Source organism: Mastigoproctus giganteus, chromosome 9, assembly GCF_048544385.1.
Source record: "Mastigoproctus giganteus isolate SK-2022 chromosome 9, ASM4854438v1, whole genome shotgun sequence".
Taxonomy (NCBI): Eukaryota; Metazoa; Arthropoda; class Arachnida; order Uropygi; family Thelyphonidae; genus Mastigoproctus; species Mastigoproctus giganteus.
The window spans coordinates 166751095-166779085 of NC_143583.1; the positions used below are offsets into that span (position 1 = coordinate 166751095).

The window sequence follows — 27991 nt, forward strand, 5'->3', positions numbered from 1 at the left end:
TAGGCCACCAGACTGTAAAAGGTACTCAAGATGTGGCCTGACCATTGCCTTATACAAGGGAATAATCACCTCCTTATCCCTGCTAGAAAAATTCCTGTATATCATTGACAAGACACCATGAGCTACTCTTGCAGCCCATCTGCACTGCTCAGAAAACTTCATATCTGCCTGCACAATTACTCCCAGGTCCTTTTTGTTCTCTACCACTGTATAATAGCATAACCCCTCCTCCCTTCCTATCCTTTCTGTACACATTGTACTCCCCAAATTCCAGTTCTGCATTCCCTATATCTGTGTGACACCACATCTCTGATATTCCAACAACATCTGCCTTTGATGTTCTGAGCAATACCTCAAATCCATCAAATTTATTTATCAAACTCCTAGCATTGGTGTACATGCAAGTATACATGCACCTGTTCCTATTCTTAGCTACCCTAACACAACCCAAGTGTTTACTTGTACCGCAATGACTCCCAGCAGTCTCTGAAATACCCCGCATCTTGTTTTCCAGGCTGCTGCTCATTCCAATAGAAGCAGTGCAAGAATCGCTTTCACCTCTGCCAGTGGCTACTGTTAATCTATTTGTCCTTGTATCCCCCCAAGCTGGCAGTTTTCCAACCCACCTAACACTGCCTTGATAGTATCAGCAAATATTCTTGCACTCTTTTAAAAGAATTAGAAAGTGTGGACAATAACCAACAACAGTTGCCAGAAGAAAATGATAGCAGCAATAATATTAAGATGGAACATGTAAGTCTGAATTTTAATGATCCAACTACGTGGAATTTTAATACCCACAAAAACAGATTATGGTGCAACACGGTCCCGAACATATAGTCTTAAATACGTATCATGTCAATAATGGCCGATGTTTCAATAATTTGTGGAAATACATAAATGAAGGTATTGAAAAAAAAAAAAAAAAGAGAGAGAGGAAATGGTTATTTTATTGCAAAAACAAAGATGTAATATACTATTTTCGATGCCTCTTATTTGTATCTGGCACAAATAATGTTCCATTTTGCAGCTCAGATGTATTTAAGGACTGGAAACATCTAAACCCAAACATTCTTTTTCATGAGAATTCATTACAACGCAAACAATTTCACAAAATGGAAATTATTAGAAAAGGGTCTTCTAAAAGGTGGACTAATTGACGACGCTGTACAGGCAGCATTAAGAAGTGAAATTTTGAAATGGCCTCATATATTGAAAATAATACTGAAATGTATATTGTTCTGTGCTGAAAATAATTTGGCATTTCGTGGACATGCTAGCAATATCAATACTGAAGAAATAAATTGTGGCGTATTTTTACTGTTGATAAAATTTGTCAGACAATTTGACGTTGGTATGTATGAAAAATGCTCTGGAATCGTATATTAAACACCACACTAATTATTTTTCTCCAGAAATTCAGAATGAATTTATTAATTTGTTAGCAACAAAAGTACGAAGTGAAATAATTTAAAATAACTAAATGCAACAAGGCATAATATGTTAAGAGTAAGAGTTATCATTAGCATTGGCACATGATGCAAGAAAGCAAGTTATGCAGCATCAGCCCAAAAAAAAAAAAAAAAAAACTCTCCCATTTCCCTCCATTCGTTCTAAATACCTGTCCAGCCCAGCCTTAAATTTATTTAGGCTATCAACTTCCAAAACAAAGGATGGAAGTCTGTTCCACCAACCAAAACCAACTACCCGCTGGCTAAAGGCAAACCTCCACACATCTATCCTACAACTTTCTTTCCTCAATTTGAATTTATGCCCTCTCAGGTGATTATTTTGAGCAAGAGGAAGAATCCCATCAGCATTGAGCATGCTCAAACCATTCAAGGCTTTATACACCTCTTATATACACCACTTTCTTCATAAGAGCAACCCTTTGTTCCATTCACTAATCTTGTTGCTCTTCTCTGTACTCGTTCAAACAGTTCTACATCCTTGAAATGAGGCCTCCAGACCTGTATACAGTACTCAAGGTGTGGCCTGACCATTGCCTTATACAAGGGAATAATCACCTGCTTATCCCTGCTAGCAAAATTCTGTATATCATTGACAAGATACCATGAGCTGCTCTGAAAACTTCATATCTGCCTGCACAATTACCCCCAGGTCCTTTTCGTTCTCTAGCACTGTCAGTGTAATACCACAGAGTTGATACGTTACTCTGGGGTTACTGCTTCCCATATGTAGTACTTTATTTTTGTCAATGTTAAACTTCATTTGCCACCTCTCAGTCTATCTGCTCAACTTTTCTAGATCCTGTTGCAGCAGCGCACTGTCATTAGTGTCTTTAACAACCCTGGCAACCTTCGTATCATCTGCAAACTTGGATATTAAGCTTGATATATCATCATCAATATCATTTATAAATACAGAAAACAACAATGGACCCAACGCTAAACCCTGAGGGACTCCACTAATAACATTAGTCCACGATGAGCAGTCCATTGATTACCACTCTCTGTCTTTTCCCACTCAACCATCCCTTTATCCATAGCAGCAATTTGCCTCCAATGCCAATATAATATCGGTGTGGACACACCATAGATAACTATTAAGAAAAAACTACGATAGTAGTGTGGGAGGCATCATTTCCTCTGTATCTCATATTGTGCTCGAGCTCTTGACTTATTTCCTCCTCTGAGACATTCAATAAATCCCAACTGGATATCACTCCCTTAGATGTGTTTAGGTTCCATGGGGAGAAACTTTTACTGGAATTCCAGCAAAGTTTGCAATTTTCAGTAGATGCCCTGAATGTTTCCGGCTGTTTGTTTCTAATAGTAGGTCCCCTGATTGCAGTCTCTTGACCATCTTAGGAGATCCTACCAGACTTTCTAGGTGTTTCTGGATAAGAAATGAAGACAGTTTAGTCATCATACGCTGATCTGTAAAAGAGTGCATTATGAGAAATGCAAGAAAATCTGTGGGTGAGGATTTGGTTTTAAACCTCTTGGGTTGTGACGTGTCATGTTTGGTTTCTATGTCTGGCTGAGAGCTTGTCGGCTCTAGAGGAGGAAACACATTATGTTCCATAATTGCTCCTTTTGGCTCTTGGCAGATTGACTGTTCTGCCAAGGTGTTTCTGGCCCCACAAAGGGGAGACAGGAGCAGTGCCTGGTGTGACCAAGAATAAAGTAGTAAGTGTTAGTAATAGAAACATGAAAAATAAAGAAAGGTAGCTTTCCTTTCTTGCTCTGTACAAGTACTTTTGTATCAGTAGCTGATATTAAATAAATAAATTTCTTAAGGACAGGAACTTAAAAGAACTATAAATCGTTTTTATACAATCGCACTTTAAGCACAGAGAAAACGCTCGATCATAATCAATTGGCACCCGGGGCCACATGACAAAGAAGCAGAAGATATTATGAAAAATAAGTATACTATACCATTTGAAGTAAAGCAAAAAATAACATTGATTCCCAGAGAAAAACTGTTTGATCTAATACATTTTATGAGAATGTGATTACTGTTTGATGATGTAAATGAAAAATATAATGATCTTCTAAGTTATTTCAACCTATTAAACCTGAAACTTGGCCAGGTCATGCTTCTGAAGCTCCATGGATTAAAGGTGAAAATAAAATAAAACAATTAAATCAACTAATTAAATACAATATTCCAGTAAATGACTTTCGAGATTTCGTTGATAGCAGAGATATCATGTATAATAATGTGCCTGAGCCTGACAATATTTTAAGGTCTAAAAGAATTTTAAAAGTTATCGCTGTTAATGCTGCAGAAGCTGAAAGAGGCTTTAGTACCATGAATAATATTATTGAGAATAAACAAAATTCTCTTACTATGGAAACAACAAGCCACCTAATGACCATCAATTGTAGGTGGTAGATGACTTTCATCAACCGGTGAAATACCACCACTTTGCTTATTGGAGGCTTGAAGTGGTGAAACCGATGTTTAGTCTCTAGAGCAAAGTTTCCGGCATCCCCCTCCCCCCACATTTCTCCATCAACCCATGCACGGTACTAAGTACTATAGGTTTTGATACCTTTCGTGTTTGGGGTTTTTCATAATAAAAAAAAAAAAAAAAAAAAAATCGCTGGAAGAATTTGATGCAATTCCTTATGTCAAATCATGGCTCAGGCAGGGACATTATCTAGCAAGCACTAATCATGTCAAAGAAAAGGCATCAAAAACAATTTCCCAATATGAATGAATGATTTGGAAATTATTAGAATGTGTTGTACAACACTGTTGGCTAAAAATTATGTTTATTTCAATATCATTTAGGTTAATCAAAATTTGTTTCTTTTTCTTGACATTAGTTTGTTTTTCTTATTTTTGATTACCTGCATTCCCTACACATAATTTTATCTTAGAGTAATGGTTGTTAAATAATTTGAATATCACCACTGATATTAGAGTTGAACAAAATGGCGACTCCACCATGGGCAGTTGTTGTAGTTTTATGATCTTGCCTATATACACGAGTGATCACTGAATTATGACCATCCTTAAGAAAAGTGAATGCGACCTGTTTGACCACGTGAGGTACGAGAGTGCACAGTTAGTCGACCTACCTAGCATAGATAAGGTATCAGCAATTCAGTAAGTAATAAAATTCCAAGCGTGATGGGTAAAATGAAGGATTTATCGGACTTTGATGAAGGACGGATTGTGAAATCCGTCCTTCATTTGGTGCCTCGATTTCCCAAACAGCTGAACCGCGGTCCATTGCGATATGCGTTCAATGATATTAGCGTATTTTGTATTTTGCTGAGATTCGGTAATATTAAATTTTTAGTTTTTTGTTTTTCAAATTTTCATTTAACTCTTAAATTAATATTTTTATTTCGTTGTATGTGATTAATTCATCACAATGAAAACTTTTAGTAAATTTTCAATAGGAAACAATTTAAAATTCTTTTTAAGTTTTGTCTTTTTTTTTTCTTCAATTATATACCTTGTTTAATAATGAGTAAACAAGTCAAATTATCTCATTTTTTTTGGAATAAAAGAAAAAGAAAATTCTCAAGAAACTAATTCAGATAAGAAAAATGCAGAAATGTCTAGTACTTTAAGTGAACCAGTAACAAAAAAAAACAAAACAAGAGTTTTATTTATAATTATCAAGAGAAATATATTAATCATGGTTTCACCTACATAAAAGAAAATGGAATAGATATACCACAATGTGTTATCTGTGGAAATGTATTGACCAACTCTTCATTCAAAATTAATAAACTATTAAGACATTTGGAAACAAATCATAGCCAATATAAAGATAAACCTACAGATTTCTTTTTAAGAAAACGTGATGAATTAAAAACAACTCGATCCAATTTGACAAAATCTGTTTCTACAGACAAAAAATTCTTGAAATGTTCTTATTTGGCAGCCTTTCATATTGCTAAATGCAAGAAAACGTATACTATTGGAAAAATGTTATTAAAGCCTTGCATGAAAAACATTTGTAGTGCATTATTTGGCAAAGAATATGAAGCAAAAATAAACTGCATTCTCATGTCAAATGACACTACAGTGCATGATGGATAAGCGATTTGTCTGATGACCTTGAATTACAGTTGGTGGAAAAAATACAAAAATCCTAGTATTATGCAATTTAATTAGAGGAATCGACAGACATGATGCAATAATATTGGTTTACACCAGATATATCGATTTTACATGTAAAGATATATAGGAAGAATTACTATGTTCTTTGAAATTAAGTCTTCAGTAACATCAGAAGAAATTTTTAAAAACATCAATTCGTGTTTCCAAACAAAAAACATTTCTTGGAATAGTTGTATAGGGATTTGTACTGATGGGGCTCTGGCAATGACAGGAAAGCATAGGGGTTTAGAAACACAAAGAAAATTGCTCATCCAGATTTAATAACAACTCACTATTTTCTTCATTGGAAACAATTAGCTACGAAAGATATGAGTGAAGATTTACATGACATTTTAAATCAGTGTGTACAAACAGTTAACCCAAATTCGAAAGAGTGCAGTAAACAGCCATATTTTTAATATAATATGTGAAGAAATGGGTTCAGCCCATAAACAGGTATTGTTACATTCTCATATAAGATGGCTTTCAAGAGGAAAAGTTCTGAAATGATTATTCGAACTTCAAGTAGAAGTTGAAATATTTTTAAATGACCAGAAGTCAACATTAAGTGAATATTTTAAAAGTAATTTGTGGCGTGCTAAAGTTGCCTATCTAGCTGACATATTTTCGTTAATGAACGATTTAAATTTGACAATGCAAAGAAATCAGACCAATCTTTTTATTTGTTAAAAAACTTGACCTCTGGTTAAACAAAGTTAAAAAGGATTGTTTTGATATGTTTCCATCATTCTTACAAATGGTTGAGGACAACATTATAACTCAGAAGGAAATTTTGGATATACATCAAGTTATACAAAATGATTTATTAAAATTAAAAGAAAAGTTCATTCAATATTTCCTACCTACAGGAGATATTCGTTTGGGCAATATGTGGGTAATAAATCCTTTTCAACACTGTCAATCAAATAATTTATCTCTATCAGAAGAAGAAAATTTAATTGAATTATCAACGGAAAATTTAATTGAATTATCAACTTTATTGGAAATAAAGTTTAAAGAAAACCAGAATAATTTACCTAAATTTTGGTTACAAATTGAAAAAGAATATCGGACTCTGAGTGAAAAGGCAATAAAATTGTTACTTCCATTTGCAACAACTTATTTGGCTGAAAGTGGATTTTCAACAATGGTTGTTACGAAAAATAAGTTCATAAACCGACTCGACATAAGTTCAACAATGAGAAAATAGCATTAACTAATTCTATTGAAGTAAGAATTAATAAATTAATTGAGGATAAACAACAACAACAGTCATTAAATATTATCTTGTATTATTTTGTTCCTTTTTTTTTTTTTTAGAGTTTTTAATAAATATAATTCAAACTATTTTAGTGATTTTTATGATTTTGAAACAGCCTGTTTTATTTAAAATCGTTAGTCTTACATTTTTCCATAGTTGAATTTAAATAATAAAAAATGAAATTGAAGTATTCGTTATAAATCGAAATTCGGCTGAACAACTCTCAGTAGAAATGAACTGAATGTTACTTTTCACATGTAGAAGTTATTGTCAAATATGCATAATTTTATTTATTTATGTAATGTACAGTGATTCCAGTCTACCAGGTTTTTAATTTTATATTATAAACATTTGAGTCGCAGTACAATTACAAACAAATATGTTGGGTCACGTGGCAAAAAAGTTGAGAAATGTTGGTCTAGATGCTCCTGCAGTGCTTCTTTAACCAGTGCCTCTATTAATTTCCCGGAACAGAAATCAAACTTACAGGTCTCTAATTACTTGTGTCCCCCTTTGATCTTCCTTTGTGAATTGGGGTCACATTTGCACATCTCCAGTCCATGAGTACCTCCCCTGAGTCCAAGGAAGCTCTCATAATTATGGCTAAGGGTTTGCTTACTTCATTTTGCTGCGCCTCCGTAAATATAACTGGATAGATCTCATCCACCCCAGGTGCCTTTTTTCTCTTTGTCTTCAACAATTTTTCCTCCACTTTGCTCTCAGTTATTAAAAAATCATTTAACTCACTACCACAGTTTAATACACCTCTGGCATTTCCCTCGCTGAATAACTCCTCATGTGTGAATGTCGATGCAAAATATTCATTTAGTTTGTTAGCTACCTGAGCAGGATCATCAACAGTTGAACCATCGATATCAAGTGGACCAATCTGATTCGTCCCCTTCCTTCTAGAGTTTACATAAGTAAAGAACTCTTTGCTGTTTTTCTTTGCATCCTTTGCCAAAGATTTCGCGTAGCCTGTCTTTGCCTGTCTAACCTCCTTTGTGACTTGATTACAGACCAGCTTATATCTTCCATGGGTTTCTGTGTCACCTGTTAATTTATATTTATCCCATGCATTTTTCTTCTCTGCCACATGTCTCATTAGTTCATTTGACATCCAAATGGGCCTAAACCTTGAACAATATTTCTTAGTTGGTATGAAAAGCCTAGTAGCTTCCAAGATTAATTGTTTGAATGCTTCCCACTTAGAATTTGCTGTTGGTAACATCATCAGTTGGTCTGACTGTATAGACTTTAAAAACTGTCTCAGACCTCCATAGCCACCTTTATGAAAGCAAAACCCCTTCCCTTTACCCCTGATGGTAGTTAACTTTGAGTAAATTCCACATCAGCACACTGTGATAACAGCAACCTAATGGTTCCCTTTATCTGCAGATTCTTAGTGCATGAAGAATTGCTACTAATAATTGGATCAAGAGTATTACTCGCTTTGGTTGCCTCCCAAACATGCTGCTGCTGTAAAAAACAATCATCCAATAAATCCACAAAAGCCTTGCTAGTGTGTGAATGACCAACCCACAAGTTCCAGTCAAAATCTGGGAAATTAAAATCCCCCATTATAAGACAATCTGATGACTGAGGTGTTTGAGATTTTGAATGGATTGAGCAAGCTCAATGCTGATAGGATTCTAACTCTTGCTCAGACTACACACATAAGGGGGCATAAATTCAAATTGAGGTAGGATGGTTGCAGAATAGATGTGTGGAAGTTTGCCTTTTGCCAATGGGTGTTTGATTGCTGGAAAAAACTTCCACCTGATGTCATGCAAATGGATAGCCTGAATAAATTCAAAGACGAACCAGACTAACTGGTGGAGGAGATGGATAGGTGAAATGGAAAAAGTATGGTTTTTTGGTGTTTTTTTTTTTTTTTTTGTTTTTTTTTTGTTGATGCTGTATTAACTTTGCTTTCTTGCATCATTTGCCATTACTAATACTAAAGTTTCAAGAATTATGTAAGGCTTTTATGTTCTGCCCTCTTCTATCCATATGTGCACACCCCCATAAGCAAATAACTCATGGTTTCATTGTGTGATTTTAATGGTGCCTATTAAAATCGCCCAATAAACACGAAGGAGTATTTGTGCTACAAGTTCTCTAGGTCTTTGGTAGTGCATGGATGTTGTGGCAAGGGGTGTATACAGAAATGATAGTTATATTATATTTAGATAATCTGAGATTTGGGATGTGGCCTTGAAGATTGGGGAATGTTTGAAAATATAGCTCTTGCCCATTTTCCACAATTGACGTATCAGTTGAATCTGACATCTCTTTGTTGCTAGTTTCTGATAATTCAGACTGGTGGATGCATATGTATACACAACCAAAATTCATTTTACTTGTTTTCTCACTTCTTGGTAGGTTAGTTTATTTTCAATCTTATATTTTTGAATTTTTTCCCTCCTAGTTTCCAAAGATCACATACTTTTAAGAAAGCAGGATGCTTACCCTTGCAATTAGGTCATTGTGGAGATGTAGCAGTACTTTCAGTATGTGCATGATTCTTAGATTCACAGTTTGCACAAGTGATATCACTCCAGAAAACTTCCTGGGAGTGTCCAAACTTCTTACATTTGTAACTTCACAAAGGGTTAGGGATGTACAGACAGACATGGCAATTTAAGTATCCTTCTTCAACAAGGTCATCAAATTCAGTAAATTTAAGGTCAAGATGGTGTTGCATATAGGAACTTGTGTCACTTTCTGATCTTGTAACTCTTGGGCTATTTCATCTTCTGAACAGTTTAACAGGCCCCATTCACTTAACTTCCTTGGAGGAGTTTAGTGTGGCATGTGGAGAAACAAACTGGGATTCCACTTAACAACGTAAGCTTTATAGTAAGCATTCTGGGCTGAGTCGTCTGTATCAGAAGACCACCTGACTGAGGCCTTTTGATCATTTTTGGTGATCCTGGTGCATTCTCTAGACATCTCAGTAACATGAAAAGATAAGGTTTTTCCACTGGATGAGTTAACAGAAGTGTATTATCAGGAAAGCTGGTGGGAGCTCCTGGTTATTCAGATCAGTTTTAAGTTTATTTGGGAAAGACAGCTCATGGTCAGTTTCATGGCTGTATCTAAATTGGGATCTCTTCGGCTGTAGTGGTGGATATTCGTTTGTATCTACATTTGCTCCTTTAGCCCTGGGGGGGGGGCGGCTTTACCACCCAAGTGGCTCCGCCACATCAAGGAAGGAATAATGGCAACCAGTGACCAGGCTGTTGGGAAAGGTAGCAGTAGTGGCATGTGATGCAAGAAAGTAACTGTATGAGCTTATGCAGCATCAGCCAAAAAAAAAAAAAAAAAAAAATCACACCATTTCCTCCAAATGCCTGTCCAGTTTCTACTTAAATTTATTTAACCTATCAACTACCACAACGACAGATGGAAGTTTGTTCCAGCAATTAACCACCAGCTGGCTAAAGGCAAATTTCCGCAATCTATTCTACATCTGTCTTTTCTTAATTTGAATTTATGCCCCCTTAGGTTCGTAATTTGAACAAGTGGAAGGATCCCATCAGAATTCAGCGTGCTCAACCCATTCAAGGCCTTATACACCTCAATCAGATCACCTTGCATGTGCCTAGTCTCCAGCCACTGCAATTTGCAGAACTTAAGCCTCTCTTGGTAAGAGGATCCCTTCATTCCCCTTACCAATCTTGTTGCCCTTCTCTGTACACGCTCAAGCAAGTCTACATCCTTCCTAAAATGAGGCCTCCAGACCTGTATGCAGTACTCAAGGCGTGGCCTGACCACTGCCTTATACAGAGGGACAATTGCCTCCTTTTCCCTGCTAGCAAAATTCCTATATATCACTGGCAAAACCCCATGACCTGCCCTGGCAGCATGTCTGCATTGCTCAGAAAACTTCATATCTCACTGCACAATTACTCCCAGGTCTTTTTTATTTTCTACCACCTTAAGTGTAGTACAACACAATTGGTACGTTTCTCTGGGGTTACTTCTACCCATATGCAGTACTTTGCATTTGTCAAGGTTAAACTTCAGTTGCCACTTCTTAGCCCATCTGCCAAAATTATCTAGATCCTGTTGCAGTAGCACACTGCTTTTACTGTCAATTAACAACCCTGCCAACCTTTATATCATCTGCAAACTTCGACACTAAGTTTGATATACCTTCATCAATATCATTGATAAATATACAGAACAACAGAGGACCCAACACCAAACCCTGTGGGACTCTACTAATAACATTAGTCCACAAAGAGCAGCACCCATTAATTACCACCCTCTGTCTTCTCCCACTCAACCATCCTTTTATCCATTGTAACAACTTACCCTTAATACCATTCTGCTCCAATTTGTACAATAGTTTTCCATGCGCAACGGTGTCAAAAGCTTTTCTGAAATCAAAATATATGATATCAAAATTATTTTTTGCATCCAGTTCCTTTGTAACCACATCAGGTTAGTTGGATTAGTTTTTAGTTGAGAAAAGGAAAAAAGAACAGAAAGGTAACTTTACTTCTGGGCTTCTAATGTACTTCTTGTAGAATTAGAAGCTGCTGATAATAACAAAAACAGAATTGGTTATTACACAAAAAACTAATACAGTGACTTCTTACTTTACACATCTTTAAATGACACAAATTTGAAATAATGTGTAGCAACCGTATTTACAGAAAGCATCACGAAAGACGGGCTACATACCCAAACAAATATTCAACCTCAACGAAACAGGTTTATATTGGGAAAAAATGCCTGATCACGCTTATATTTCCATTTCTGAAAAGACTGCACCTGACTTTAAGGTGGCAAAAGATTGGTTAACACTTCTGTTTGGTGCTAATATGGAGGGTCATAAACTGAAACATGGGTGCATTTACCACTACGAAAACCCTCATGTCCTTAAAGATTATGACAGGTTATACATGCCCGTGTACTGGTACTTAAACCCTAAAGGGTGGATGACTATTTTCAGACATGATCTCAGTTATGACCAGACTTGGAAGTGTATTGCAAAGCAGAAGGAATTACATTCAACATCTTACTTACTCTTGATAACTTCACAAGCTATCTACCTAGTATTACTGATGACTGTTCCAATATCAAGATTGTATATTTTTTCCCCAGTTAATACAACCTCAATACTCCAGCCTATGGATCAACATATGATTAAATCTTTTAAGACTCAGCATTTAAAGTGCATTCTGGCTGATGAAATTGACAAGACTGACCATAAACAGATGAGTATGCAGCAATATTTGCAAGCCTTCAATATAAAAGATGCCTTAAAATTCATTGATGCTGAAGCGTGAAGTTCCATATAACTGTATTCAAAGGTCATGGCATAAGTTATGTCTAGATCTTAGGTAAATTCTAATGGGAAGAGGGAAATGCATAAGTTGTCCATTTCCTTTTCTCTTATTAATTTTTTTCTACTTATTATTATTTTTATTATTTTATTTTATTATTTATTTTTTAAGCTGGTGCAGCATTCGAAGGCTCTTGTACCGATGGAGATTATGCACAAACTAAAGGCAAATGCTTGAAATTCATTAAAAAGATAAGTTTTCACTGAAGTAGAGGCAATGATGTCAATGATTTAATTGATTTGCATCATCAAGAATTTTCAAATTAAGATCTGTTTGCACTAGAGCAGCATCACATTCAAGAGGAGGCAACAGCAGCAAGTGAAAGCTCAGAGGTTAAAGGAGAATGGAGACTGACAGTGAAAGGAATATCGAAATTGTATAGATGAAGGCCTAAATCTGTCAGCTGATAAAGACCCTAATCTTGAACGAAATTCTAAAGTGCAATGTAAAGTTACCTTAGAACTTGGTTGCTACTATGAGTTGTTGCGTGAGAAGGGGCAACATGCAAAGCAACTAACTCTGGATTCCTTTTTCAAGCACTCAAGGGAGCAGTCAAGTAAACCTTCCACCTCCTGGGTTAGCGTAACACCCCCCCACCCACCTATTTAGTCCAAATCCGAGGGAACGGAATCTGACTATGACAATCCCCTCTCAAGAATCTGCCTAAGGCCAGCCTCCACCCCAATCTCTCTCTCTCTCTCTCTCTCTCTCTCTCTCTCTCTCTCTCTCTCTCTCTTAATTATTGTTTGTATTGTACTGAATGTTGCTCATCATTATCTTTAGAGTACCCAGTCTTCTAACTAAAGAAAACAAATGGTATGTACTGCTAAGGTTAACTTAGCTAGACTAGATACGTGAGTTATTCTCATAGGCTTATTATCACTTTTTTTTTTTTTTGGTGATTGTTTACATTATGCATGAATTTAAATTGTCCATTCTGGAACATAACCCTCGTGTAAATTAAGAAGTCACTGTGTGTGTGTGTGTGTGTGTGTGTGTGTGTGTGTGTGTGTTGAAATGCATCACTTTTTTTGTTTCTACCATGATGTTTTGTAAGCAATGCTGAGGGTTTTTTGCTTTTTATTTCATGTGTAAACAGCAGTGGTTAAAATATTGTTAATTTGAAACAGACTGGAACTAAATTATGAAAGCTTTTAGCAATGATGTAATTTAGTGCCAAAGGAAGAAACAGCATTTTATTTTCTTAATAAAGTTTACACGGATAAATGATATCAGTGGGAGGTATAATATCCACAAGTCAAAGGTAAGGATTTTTTCCCCTTCTTCGTTGATTGTGTTATTCTGAACAAAGGCAAAAATTACCAGCATGGAAAAATGTTTTGAATATAAAGAAATATGTGGCCAAGATAAATTCAAAAAGGTTAAATGCAGATTCTTCAAAGAGTGACTGTAAACAAAGCTCCCCAGTCCCAGTAAAGATGACCATGTAGCACCAACATTAGTATATGCATCACTTTCATAGAAACACGTCCACGACATAAATTGAGACTATCTGTATTAAGCTTGTTTTTCCACAACAGCCCAGTCCTCTGAACCTGACATTTTCCAGAATAGATATATGAAAGAGCAGCACTGACTAAGTACGTATTATTTGAGAAGTCATAAGCATCTATTAAAATTGTTTAAGCAAGAAACCAGATAATTCAGAAACATACATACCCGCAGAGCTTCTGCTTCGGCTTCTGCTTCCATGATGACACGATTTCTGAAATTCAGAGATAACAAATTGAAAAAATTCATATTAATATGGAATATTGATTAAACTCACAAGGCAATAAAATACTGACCATCACTGAACCCAAAAAGGTGAAGTAATGCACTGTTTCTCAATTGTTCATACTGGGGGTGGGAGGAATCACACTATTCCTTTGGGTCCACTAGCTGGGAATGGTACAAAGTTTATTTTTATCATTATCTGCCACACATCCTTTTTTAAAATGGATGTGGCTGTTAAAAATACAGAATAAAAGGAACAAATTTTCTTTGCATATTAGCCCTTGAGGTTGTCACAGACATTCTCTCAGGTATGAAAAGTTGTGCTTGCTTTCTGATAGTCTAAAATACTGATGGACCTGATATTCAGGTAACCCTTCAGTCAAGTGGACTGAATTTTGATGAAATCTGGTCATTCTTCAACAACCAAATCTCTGCTTATCTTTAACAAGGGTGGACCTATCAGTAACCCTAGATACAACCCACAAATACGAGTCCTGAAATACAGCACCGATGTATACTAAAGGTGACCACTCAGGTGGAACCAATATAAGTAGAGAGCTAGGTGTGTCATCCATACCACATAGAGAAATGCCAGCCCTCAGTGTTACCAGGCAATACTAGATGGTAGATGACTCTCATCAACCAGTGCAATACCACCACTGTGCTTATTGGAGGCTTGATGCAGATTGGAGGTTGAATTGGCAAACCCATGTTTCACCACTTCAAGCACTGGCAACCCCCAAAAATCTTCCATCGAGCAGTATGATTGATGTTTTCCAAGTATACGGTTGAGGTGAGCGGTCCTCTACACACCTCAAATCACAAGTTGATGATGGTCTCTTCTCCAATGGAGCCTCTCTTGTGGACATTCTCTACCTGTTGTTGTTTGGTATTACAAGAATGCAAAATGGGATGATCGGGGAGATTTCTGCAAGATTTCTAAAGCTTCTTTTCCTTGGTGGGATTACTGTTGTAAATCTTTTGTCAATGTTTGTTCAGATTACATCAGTAAAATTATTCCTGTAGGCATTTTATTTCACACTCCACCTTAAAATCTTGTCCTTGGTCTATCTTGGTTTTCAAATAAATGCACTAAGACAGTTCAAGAATGTTGCCTATCAACAACTGGCTTGCATCCAAATCTTCAGGTTCCTTTTCCACCTAAACTGAAGCTGGCAACAATTGTAAAGCAGATATTAATTGCTCAAAACTAGATTTTCGACAGCCTAACAATAGAAAACTTTCTTCTTGTCCAAATGGTAGTCGAGCATTCTGGTCTCTTGCCAAAGCTACAGGTCAACTTCTGCCCATCTCTAATTGCGCCTCTGTCAAAATGGCTCTATTGCCATTTCAGCAAAAGATAAAGCCCACCTGCTAGCATATTTATTTGCCTCTAACTTTTGTATTGATGATCTTGGTAAACCACCTCCTACCATTCCCAGTACATTCCATTCAATGACTCCAGTGGTCTCCCATCAAAGGGATGTCAGAAAAATTTTAGTCTTGAGGCCAATAAAGCACAAGGTCCTGATGGTATTTCTTCACTTGATCTCAAAACCTGTGCTTCTGAGCTTGCACCAGTTCTGTGTCACCTTTTTACACTTTCTTATTCCACTGGTGTTTTTTCTTCTGCTTGGAAATTTGTTAATACAGTGAAACTTCTCCTAACGGACACCTCTCGTTAACGGACATCTCTCTACAATGGACATTTTCAAATTCCCCAACTCACCTCTATTGGTTTTAACGTGTTTGCAGCTTCTGTCTAGCGGATATTCTCTGTAACGGACGTGGACAGGCAATCTGCACTGTTTCGTTTAGATTAGCACTTAATTTGATCTCCCAATAACAGACAGCGGGCGAGCTTATGGCCCTTTTTCTAGGAACTTTTCTTCCACGTATTGCCTCAATCGTGTGTTTATTTTCTATTTCCGATTCTCTGAATTTTATCAAGGTTTACGTCGTGGTTCTAAACCCTTTTTCGAGAATATTAAGGCACGTGTAAAACTTCTGATGAATTCGGTGTGTGCAGGGGGGGGATTTTGTTGGCCTTTCGTCTTTTCATTTTCAGTTTTCAGTTTTGTTCAGTGTCGTGTGAAGTGCACAATGTCTTATCATAAACATTTAATTTTAAAAGATAAAGTCGAACTCATTAATGCGTATGATCGGCAAAAAAAAATAGTGTTCGCAATCTCGCTGCAAAATTTAAAATCAGGAAGACACAGGTAAACGACATCCTAAAGAAAAAAGATGAACTGCTCAAACAATTTTGGCAACACGGAAATGATCAGGATCAAAAATCATTCCCGAAAACTGTTGGACTTCAAATTGACAATGTTACGTATGAGTGGTTTTGTCACGAACGTGCTAAAAAAATTCCCATTAATGGGCCTATTATTAGGGAAAAGGCTTTGGAGGTTGCGAAATCTATGGGAGTAAATGAGTTCAAAGCTTCTGTGGGATGGCTAGACAAGTTCAAAATTCGTCATAAAATTTCTTGGAAAACCGTAAGTGGTGAAGGTGGATCTGTTGATACTGGGGTTGTAACAGGGTGGACCGTAATTGAAAAATTTATGTCGTGATTTTGAAGCTAAGAATATTTACAACTGTGACAAAACAGGGTTGTTTTTTAAAGCTCTTCCTGAAAAAACAATGAGTCTAAAAAATGAAAAGTGCCAGGGCAGAAAAATTTCTAAGGAATGCTTGACCGTACTATTGTGACAAATATGCTGGGAGACTTTGAACAACCTCTTGTTATAGGAAAACCACAAAATCCTCGTTGTTTCAAGGGCATAAAGTTGAATCTTTTGAATGATGACTGGAAGTCTAATAAAAAAGCGTGGATGACACGAGATATCATGAGCGAATGGATAAGTCACTTTAACCAAAAACATGATTCGTCAAAACAGAAAAATTATTCTTTTCATGGATAATGCTGCATCTCACCCGCACATTGAATTGTCCAACATTCAAATTGTTTTTCAAACACATCTGCAGTGTCAGCCCTTGGATCAAGGGATAACAAAAAATTTTAAACTTCACTACAGAAAACGTGTTTTAAGACATCTCATTGCAAACATGAACGATGTAACATGTGCGAGTGACCTTGCAAAGAAACTCAGCATCTTATATGCGATTCAATGGATTTCCTCTTCAGTAAATGCAATTAGAAAACAAACTGTCCTGAACTGTTTTGTAAAGTCTGGCTTTTCAAACGCAAAAATTGAAGTTGTGAACAGCAATGTGGAGCACCAAGAAGAACAAGAACTTCAACATCTATTGATAATGTACGATACTTCCGCTACAAGTCACCCTGGCTACAAAGATATAGACTCGAACCTCACTACAGAAGATGGTGCTCTAGATATCAACGACATTATCATCGATATTTTTCAAGAAGTTCCTCATGAGGATGAAGAAATGGAAGGAGGTCATTCTGTCGAAGAACATATTAACGACGAACCACCAATGAAAATAGAAGAAGCGTTCATACAAATCAATCGTTTAAAAATGTTTTTTTTGCCGCTGAAGAAGGCACTGAAGGACTTTCGATGGTTTCTTCACTCCAAACAAATGTTGAAAACAAAATTATCAGCTGGAAGAAGGTGCAGAAGAAAATAAGTGATTACTGTATGTATTTTTCTTAAGATAAAATCATAATATGCATAGCACAATTGTATGTATATTATTTACAAAAATATTGTGCAAAATCTGTATATAATTTAATTTAATTTTACATTAAACGTTTAGCAATTTTTATTTATCTCTTGTGTATGTAATTGTATATTATTTACAAAAATATTGTTCAAAATCTGTATATATTTTAATTTAATTTTACATTAAACGTTTAATGATTTTTTTTTTCTTTCTTTCTTTCTTTTTTTTTCTCCCTCAGACTTCTTGTTAGCGGACACTTCTCTCTAATGGACACATTTTCGTTCCCCATGGATGTCCGTTAAAGGGAAGTTTCACTGTATATAGCCAATTCCTAAAAGGGGCAACAAACAGTCCAACCAATTACCGTTCCACTGTACTCACTTCTATTCTTTCTAAAGTGATGGAGAAACCCATTAATTGCTACCTTTGTAACTATCTAGAAACATTCCATCTGAACAATGATTATCAGCATGGATTCCGACAGTATTGATCTAGCATAGTGAATTGTACTAGAAAATTCACTTGGGCTGTGCTGGATGGATGTTTGGCAGCATCATCTGAGATTTCACTTCCTGTTATTCCAGTTTGGCCTGGATCCCATGCCAAACTGGAATAACAGCAGAAGAAAGCTCTCTGACACGAATTAACTATGTTCTGATAAGCTTCAGTAATGGATGAGTAGGTGGGGAAGTGTCTTGCATGGCTAATAGGGCACTTTGTGAACCTGTGTATACTATGCTCGTTTGGATTGAGAGATAGAAAATATTTTCTAGCACAAGCTTAATGGCATATAATAATTCAGTGGAACTACTATGTTCTGTGGGAAGTGATACAGAAATGGTAATGTCATAAATGGTAATGCCACTGCCGCACCCATTCAACTCTTAAGACTTTGATCCATCAGTATATATTTTAGTGAAGTCAGGAAAATACTGTGTATGAGTAATTTGTAGCTGTTGGATGTTAATGTCTGTTGCAGAGGTGGAAATAACTGTCACAAGACAGCAAGATGGCAGACAATGAAAAGTCTGGATCTACAGACCCTTGGAGGACTTTACTGAAGGGTGTATTCCAATTTTCTATTAGTTCCTTTAACTTCATACCAGCATGCTGAGTTGCCTGTGGTTTCTTTCTATAAAAGGTTGTAAACTGTGGAGCTTTAAGTATTGGCCAATTAGGATGGGAAGAATGGGTTCAGATCTTGGTTGCATAGTTCAGTAATAACATCTTTCTCTTAATATTCAGAGAAGCAGTGCATACAAAGAGACTCTGCACTGGAGATGTCCTGAAAGCACCTAGAGCTGAATATGATTGAATATTCTAAGAGATGAATATGGTTGGGGTGGGATAGAATATTCTTCCTAGACAGGCACACCACAGTCCAGGTTTGATCTGATTATGGATCTATATAAGTGAACAAAGGTGTAAAGATCTGCCCCCACAGGTTATTGCTGAGTATGTTCATTCATTCGCTTTTTTTTTTTTTTTTGAAAAACAGTCCGTAGATGTTCAATGTGTTTAGTTAGTTTAACTTGCTGTCAAAAATTATGCCTAAGAGACAAATACTATTGGCTATTGGAAGAGGATAGTTATCCAAGTGGAGTTCAGGTTCAGGCAGGCCCGGCCTTAGGTATAGGCCAGCTAGGCAGCTGCCTAGGGCCTCAAATTCAAGGAGGCCCCCAGTCACAGAGGCAAATGCAAGTTCTTGGATTAAATAATGATGACTGAGTAATAACAGTGTTCGGATAAATGGAATTACTGTTAACTCTGCCACACTTTCTTTTCACAAAAATCCTAACGTTTCTTTTCTCTCACGTTCCCTCGTTTGTTTTACCGCCTCATTTCCAAATTCACAAAAATGGTGACCGTACGTATAGAGAGAGAGGATCTCGGGTTGCTTTAAGGCTCTTTAGAACCTTCCCTTTTCACCGCATGAAGGGTAAGAGGATAGGTCCGTTTAATAGTTTCCAGATGTCATAGATACATTGTTTCACACTTTTCAGATGTGTGAAACAATGTATCAAAAGGCTTGTGTAAGAGTTTCTCAGAAATACATTTTTAAGAATATTTCCCAAACCCTTCTTGAAAAAGGAAGTTGTTTCAGATGATCAGTCTCATTTTACTGTTCTTTGTGGTAACATCAACAGTTCTATTTCTTGTATTTTGTATACATTAGTCTTTGGATAACTGGTTTAAGAAGACGTAAAGAAATCCAAATTCTTCTGAAATAACTGAATTTTGAGCTTTTGCCTCAACATTTTGCATTTATTGTAAGAGATTTTCTCCAGACAAAGTTAACAGTTTTAAGAGTTCTTCGTCATCGATAAATTTCTCTTCCCGGCAACTTTTCTAAAAAGACTGCTTTCTACGCCACCCTATTAGCAGTATTTGGTAATTACAAAATTTTGTTTAATTTTCGTACTTTGGTAATCAGGGCTGCATTTATACTTTTGGAGGCCTTAAGCGCAACATCAGTATGAGGACCAAAGGTTCAAAACAGTACGATGTAAAACAGTTGGTTCAGACATTTATTTCAGTTTAAAAAAATTATAGGTATTTTTGAATTTATTGAAAGTAAAAGTCGACATTTATATAAAAATTCGTAGTAAATTAATTCATTAAATATCTATGAATAAGTATCTTAACCGAAACTAATTAGCAGTGGCGTAACTACCCTTTCATGGGCCCAGGTACATTGCACCCCCCGGCACAACGATAGTTACACCACTGGTAACCAGACTGTTTTTCATAAAGATGTTATTGAGTGCTTTAAAGCGAGGCCTCGTCGAGAGTGAGAACCCCAGCTTGCGACTTATGGTAAATGTGACTCTGTTGGTAATTCGAGATGATACAATCATCTGGGAATGACGAGCTATTCGTATGGTTAAAATAAAATTAATGATTTGGTCTTCTTTTTGAGACACAATTTTTTAAATAAATCGAATTACGTTTCAATCGCAAATCCGCATTCATCAGTGGCGAGATACTCCTCGAAAGATCAATTTGTAGTTTAAGGGAAGGTCCGAATATCAATTTAATTTCCTTATTAATAATAAAGTCCTTCAGGAGAAAGGAACACCTACCTAGATGCCAATGAACAGTTTGAAGAAACTAAACTTATAAAATATAAAATTCCTCGTAATGTTATTTTAAATAAAAATAACTTCTAATTAATAATGAAATTTCTCCTAAGTTTATCATTACCTAGAAATCACTCATTTCTTTAAAAAAAATTGTAATAGAATTTTTTGGACGTGAATATTTACCATTTATATTCTTATAAAATCAATAACTATGGAAAAAGGTTAGGAATTCAACATATTCGTATAATATCCTATTTTAAAACAATTTTACTGGATTTTGAAATGAATTAAGTTTATTAGCAAGGAAAAGTAAAGAAATATTTCAATAATATTTAATAAAAAATGGGGATAAAATAATTATAAACAAGACTTCTTGCATGTAAACATTGGTATTTGATGACATGTTTTTATTATATAAATTTTAACAAGAGTATATTTTAATTTTAATTTTATTAGATTAAACATGCTTTCTTTGCAGGATTCCTTTAATTGATTTGATTTCACACACCCTTAAGTGTCATACATCGGAGGAAGAAAGTTTGAATCAGGTGCACAGAAACGAAAGAGAAAAATGTTGCAGGAAGCATTGATTTCATCACAAAAAGGCGCTATTTTGAAGTATTTGCCCACAACAACAGAAGATATTGGATCCGAAAAAAACACCATTGAAGCTTCACGATTTGAAGAACGCTTGAAAACAACTCCACTTACAAAACCACCAGTAATGGTGGTTTTGTAAGTGGAGTTGTTTAACCTTAACAGAAACTCAGTTTGAAAAATCAGAATCATGTGCACTTGATTGGAGTGATATTGGTATGTGGCCAGTACCTCTGAATAATAGTCAACTAGTCTTTGTGATTGATAAAGGTCCAAATAGGGTTATTAACTTTGATTTTCCTCTGGATGAGAATAATAGGCACTTTTCTGTGTCATACTACACTCGGAAACTTTTAAAAGGTGAATTAATCGACCGTCATTGGCTGGTTTATTCTTAAAATCTTGACTGTGTTTTTTGCTTCTGTTGCAAGTTGTTTTCTGATTCAAAAAACAAATTTTCAAGTATTGGATTTAAAGACTGGAAGAACCTTTCTACACTGATAAGAGAACGTGAATTTTCGACGAAACACATAGTCACAAAGGAAATGGATTGAGTTTGAAAATCGTTTAAACAAAAATCAAACACTTGATAAGGAATTGCAAAAATCGATCATGAAAGAAAAATTACATTGGCACAGTGTACTAGAATATATTTTAGCTATGGTACAGTTTCTGGCACAGAAAAACATGGCTTTCCGTGGTAGCGAAGAAAAGCTGCATGCTCGTAACAAAGGGAATTTTTTGAGACTGGTGGAATTAGTTGCGAAGTTTGATCCTATTTTAGGTGAACGCATTCAGAGAATCAACAATTCTGAAATTCATGATCATTAATTAGATAAAAGAATGCAAAATGAATTTATTCATCTAATTAGCAAGAACGTCTTAGAAAAAATGACAGCTAGTATAAATAAATGGTTGCTTATAAAAGCAAGCCACAAGTGTCAGTGAAATTCAGTTTGGATTTCTCTGTTTAATTTTTTGAAATGATTGTTCATAAGCAGCTGAGGAGAATAACCAGAAAAATACTGTTTCTAGTGCATTTGAGATTTCTGTAGGAGGAGAGAGCTCCTGTCCATTCCAGTTAAACAGTAGAGTACATATCAGAGGAAATTTAACTGTTTTATTTTTCTCCAGGTCAGTCTGATATCTGTATTTTTATTAATTTAAGCAGCAAATTTAATCCAAAGTTTTTTTTTTTTGCTTCATTCCACATTGCAGAATTCATTCCACACTTTTTTTGCATTGTTGCAATGTTGTTCCACCAGTAATTTAATTTCTGATGATTTCTGACTTGATATTTCGGAATGGCAGCAGTCACAGCTGTTGTTAGCATTTGATTTGTTATGTATTCAAGTAAAATATTTGTTGGAACAGGAATGGATGATATGGTTGGTGAACAAGACGGGCTTGCTGTATTTTAATCAGTCAGCCCTTGAAAATTTCCAATTTACTAGATTATCAGCTGGTAAGAAATAGGATGTTTGAATTTTATATATTAGCAGGTAATTGTCACTGTTGTGAGGATTGTTAAGAGTTATTACCAAATCGACACTATAGGATTGGAGAGCAAATGGAAAAGTCTATTGCAGAAGTCTATCCAGTAGGGAAATGGATATAGGTAGGAGAATCAGTATTCAATATTAAATTCTGTTCTATTGATCAGCATTTCAATAAACTTTCCACGTCTGCCTGAGGTGGAGGAACCCTATAATAGGTGGTGTGCATTAAAAGTCACTTAGTAAACAGAATGGAGGTAGTAATCACAAAACAAGGTCTTCAATTTTCTGGATAGCATACGGATGATTAGGTGGAAGATAAATTGAGAGCACAGTCACAGAGATACTAGTTACAATACTTGTAGGAACAGCTTGTAAAGATGTTTACAATGGAATATGTCTAGAGGGGACTCTTGAGTTCAAGAGTGTGGCTATTCTCCTCCATGAGCAATATTAGCAATCGATATATCATGCCTGAAGATAGTGTAATTCTTGATTGAAGGGGAGACGGGGTGTGAAATTGGTTTCTTGTAAGCACATGGCAGCAAGATTGAAGCGGTGAATTAGTTCATGGATATTGTTGATGTTACTGCAAAAACCTCTACAATTCCATTGTATGATGTGTTCCATTATTTGGTTTTGTAAATGGAAGATGAAGTGGAGGAACAGGTGTTCCTCCTTTCCTATGGAGTGGTTCCATATACCGTATTACATGTCCCGGCATTTAAATGTGATGCCATTACCGATACTCCACATATCTGTGCTATAAGTTAATTAGCACAGATGTTGTATTTTTTTAAAATTTTTAAATATGCATTCGCTTATGCCAGTAGCTGTTCTGTCTTTAAGTTCATCAAATCCTTTGAAGGTTTCTTTAATTTCGGAATACAATACATATCTTAAAACTGTGGGACACTGAGCTGTATTTGAAATATCAGTCATTTCATCCACTTCTATAGCAATGAATGGGGATCTTGCAATCTCTTCTTTAATATTATTTTCTACAGTTGTTCTTACTGCTTCAATCAAGTCATTTTGGATCTTGTTAGAAACACCAGAAAAAAACAGATGTCTGTAAATGTTGTTCCAATTTTTCTTCAAATTTTGCAGTGTAGTTCAGTAACTCAATATAGTTTCCACAATTTAAAGAGGATTTACCTTCATTATTACCATGAAAAGCAAGTTCTTGTTTAATCAAAAAGCAAGTAGCAGATATTAATTTTTGCAGTATGTCTCTGTTCTCCTTTACCTTTTTATTGTGAATTTCTCAATGCTAAGTTTTTTCAGCTTATCTACACAATTTGTGTAGATCCAAATGTTTTCAATGATATTTCGCTTTCATAATGTGCAGCAGATCTTTCGTGCTTACTTAAAACATTAGGTGGCAAATCATTTAAATCACAATTTCCGGTTCTTACCCACACACTTTCACTAGATACAGAAAATAACAAGCATGGGAAACAAAAGAGTCCATTTGTTGTAATACAGCTGCACAACCAGTCTTTCTTGCTGTACTATGCGGTTTGAAATGTTCTTATCATTTTTGTCCCTTTATGCTATTGAAGTTGTTTCAGTTCCAGTGTTGGTCTTCCACTTTTAATCACATTAGACTTTTCTTCATAAGACAAATTAGAAAAAATTTTAAGAGACTCACTGTCCATATTTAAAAAGGGATAAATTTTGAAATAAAGTATTTGTAAAGTAATAAAGTATCAGCTCTATCACTAGAGGCAAACGATACAACACATGCATACACTCCTCACTCTGCAAAGACCGATGGCACACCGAAGCGAAGGCAGAAATTATTCTGCCTTTATAACACTTTTCAATATATATATATATATATATATATATATATATATATATATATATATATATATATACTAACGTGTTACGTTGTTAAACCATGTGCTGTGTTAAGCAACTCCAGATGCATGAAACACAGCACATGGTTTAACAACGTAACACATTAGTATATATATTGAGGTTGAAAGGCATGGAGAAATTTTGCCTGTCTAACCGCAAAATATACCCATTTACTAAATAATACATTAAATTAATATTTTTATAATTTTAGTCTAGGCACTGCCTACCTTGCCTACCCAGAGGGCATTTCCCTGGTAGCAATATATTCATTATTTTGAATATGAATATCTTTCTGCTTCTTTCTGAAATATTAAAGGTTTGCATTTATTTCATTTCCACTTATTAAGAAACACTGATTTCCCAGTATCCATATCTTCCTTTCCATATATTTCTTAGAGGGATTCATGAATATTTGGATCATGATTTATCTTCAAGCTAACTATGTCATGTTTACATTCAATGGTTAAGTTTCTTTAGATTTCAGCTTTGTTTGTGGTATATGGTCTGAGTCTTGAGGAATTAATATTGGCATGTTCACTGCTTGCATTTTATTTTGATATTAGTAAATTAATATTATCAACGTAGAACATATTGAATATTACAGCTCTGATTCATACTATTTTATTTTGATGTACTGGGTTTTAATGTAGAAAGAAGGGAGTGATCCCAGTTGGCAATCAAGAGCTTTGGAGAGACTATTACATAAGTTAGGATGCTGTAGTTTTTTTGTCTTTGGGAAATTTAAGCACATGTGGGTTTATTTGTGAGTGGTCATATATATTTTTTAGCTTCTTGATATTACTGTATGCACAATTTTATATTACTCTATTTTCTTCCCTCTTTTCCAATTGGTCACATTCCTCTGAATAGGCAGTTTGGACACCAGTGTTTGGATGGTACAGTCAGTATGCTTGTGCTCTTTGAAACCACCATACATTGCACAAATTCCTCTGCAGACAATTTGTGAGTGCCCATATTTTTAGCACTTGAAAATCCTTACTAGCTTTGGGATGAATGGTTGTTTGATATTGTTATTACTAACACACAAGGGCTACTTACGCTATATTGTGCCTATCAACAAGCTGGAGATCAAACGTGGTGACTGTAAGAACAGTCAAAAATGGTCATATAGATGTATCTGTTTTAGGAAGCAAAAAATTCCGAGGGAGATTTGCATCACTACATGTGATGTGAAGAAGTGTCAAAGGTTCTTCAAAATTTAATAGAAAACTGAATGAGGCTTTTTGGGCACAACCATATAATATACGTTCAGCAAGAATGTACTTCATTGTGAGCAGAGTATTGCAATGCGTACACTACAGAGGATCATTTCCTGTGAGAAGAGAAAGATGAATGAGCTGACTGTGACTGATTCATGCTCTGGCTAGGATGACTTCTTCCTTTCTGCTTAGGTGGAAACTGTAAGTCCATAACTGTGGTTCAGATTTTATTCAAAGAAGCTTGTTATGCAGTAGAGAGAAGCATCCATTGAACCTTACATACACTTCTTATATTGGATCTGTAGTCAATATATGGAACGTAATAATGTCACAATGCTCTGTTGGATGAATATTTGTCTGTATAATCTACTATTTCATTCCCTGCTATCCCAGTGTGGCCTGCAATCAAGCAAAGATGACTACTTGCTGGTGTTTCTGGATGCATCAGCTGAGTTTTTATTAAAGGATGCATTGGTGGGGAGAATTTTATAAGGCTAAAAGTGCACTCTGCGAATCTGTATATATTACACTTTTTAGAATGGACAGATGGAGAATATTTTCTAGGGCAAGCTTGATGGTGCATAATTCAGCAGTATAACTGCTGCATTCAGTGTGAAGTGATACAGGGATGGTATTATGGATGAAAGCAACTGCAGCACTGACTCCACCCTTGAACCTTGTTCACACACAAAATTACCACACAAAATGTGGGTAATTTTGTGTGTGGACAGTATGGAGTTGTATGTTAATATTTGCAAGGGAGTGTTTTCCCCCGTTTAGGAAATAACTGTCACAGGATGGTTTAATAGAAGACCATGGAGGATCTGAACCATTTGGATCTTGGAGGACTTTGTCAAGTAGAGCATCAGCTATCCAGAATAATTGATGTCAGACCTCTTCCACATAGCCAAATTTTCTGGATAATCGAACTGGAAAAATTTTTCGGATAATTTTTCCAGTAAGATTAAATAAATTTAATCTTAACTTTATTTAATATTGATGGTTTATTATTTAATATTGAATTAAATAAGATTAATTAAATAAAAAAATATATATATAAACCAATCTTGGAAAACAGAAACATCCATCCAGGCATTTTTATGATTTTTATACAAAACAGGAAAATTAGAAATATTTTTATATGCTCTCGGTTTTTTCGACTTAGCAATAACAAGCACAGACACTCTGTGCATCCCAGTGGCATTTACACACATAGCAATTGTAACTCGCTCTTTTCTCATTTTAAAACTTGGTACAGGCATTTCTCTTTTAGTAGCTAGGGTTTTTCTCAATAATGCTTTCCATAATAAGCCCATCTCATCAACATTATAAATGTTTTCTTTCTCATGATTTGCTATAACTGAAGCAAACTTACTTTTCAAAGGACACCGCTGTCAATTTGTCTGCAGAAAGTTTCTCGCCTTAAATATCTAGTTCACGTATACTGTGTCTCAGTTTAAAAAGTTTTTCAGCCAACTTGTGCTTGCCTTAAAATCTTCATTACTTATTAATTTTCGATCAAAATCCAATCCAAGGCCTTGAATAGGTTGAGCAGGCTCTAATCTGATGGGATTCTTCCTCTTGCTCAGATTAAGAACCTGAGGGGGCATAAATTCAAATAGAAGAAAGACAGTTGTAGAATAGATGTGAGGAAATTGGCTTTGGCCAGCAGGTAGTTTTATTGCTGGAAGAAACTTTCATCTATTGTTGCAGAAGTTGATAGCTTAAATAAATTCAAGGAGGAACTGGACAAACTTTTAGAGGAAATGGATGTGTGAAATGTTTTTTTTTTTTTTTTTTTTTTTTTCCCCAGCTGATGCTTGCCTTCTTGCATCAGATGCCTCTACTACCTATTACTACTACCACTAAGCCCACAATAGAGGGCAGCAATCTTGAAAGGTAGCTATGAAAAGTAACTGAATAATTTTTTGGTTCAATCGGCAATGTGCAGCATGGTAAATTCTTGCTATGGCTGGTGTGCGTAAACAAGCCTAAAAATTAAATTCAGCTATAAACACATGATTAAATATTTATGATAAAAATATGTATGTGTACTTTTGAGATTTAGTTTTTCTACCTGTACAAACAAATCCAGGTTCAACCCTGCCAACAATACAAGGAACTT

General features: G+C 35.5%; 1 protein-coding gene across 2 annotated transcripts in view; it reads right to left on the reverse strand.

Annotated features, from left to right (window-relative positions):
* LOC150080870 (flotillin-1-like) overlaps nucleotides 1-27991 on the reverse strand; it is a 321558-nt gene that overhangs the window by 92655 nt on the left and 200912 nt on the right. For both annotated transcript variants that reach the window (XM_090380967.1, XM_090380968.1), the window contains exon 9: nucleotides 13894-13939. In XM_090380967.1, the coding sequence (XP_090237093.1) occupies nucleotides 13894-13939 (46 nt within the window). The remainder of the gene's footprint in view (nucleotides 1-13893; nucleotides 13940-27991) is intronic.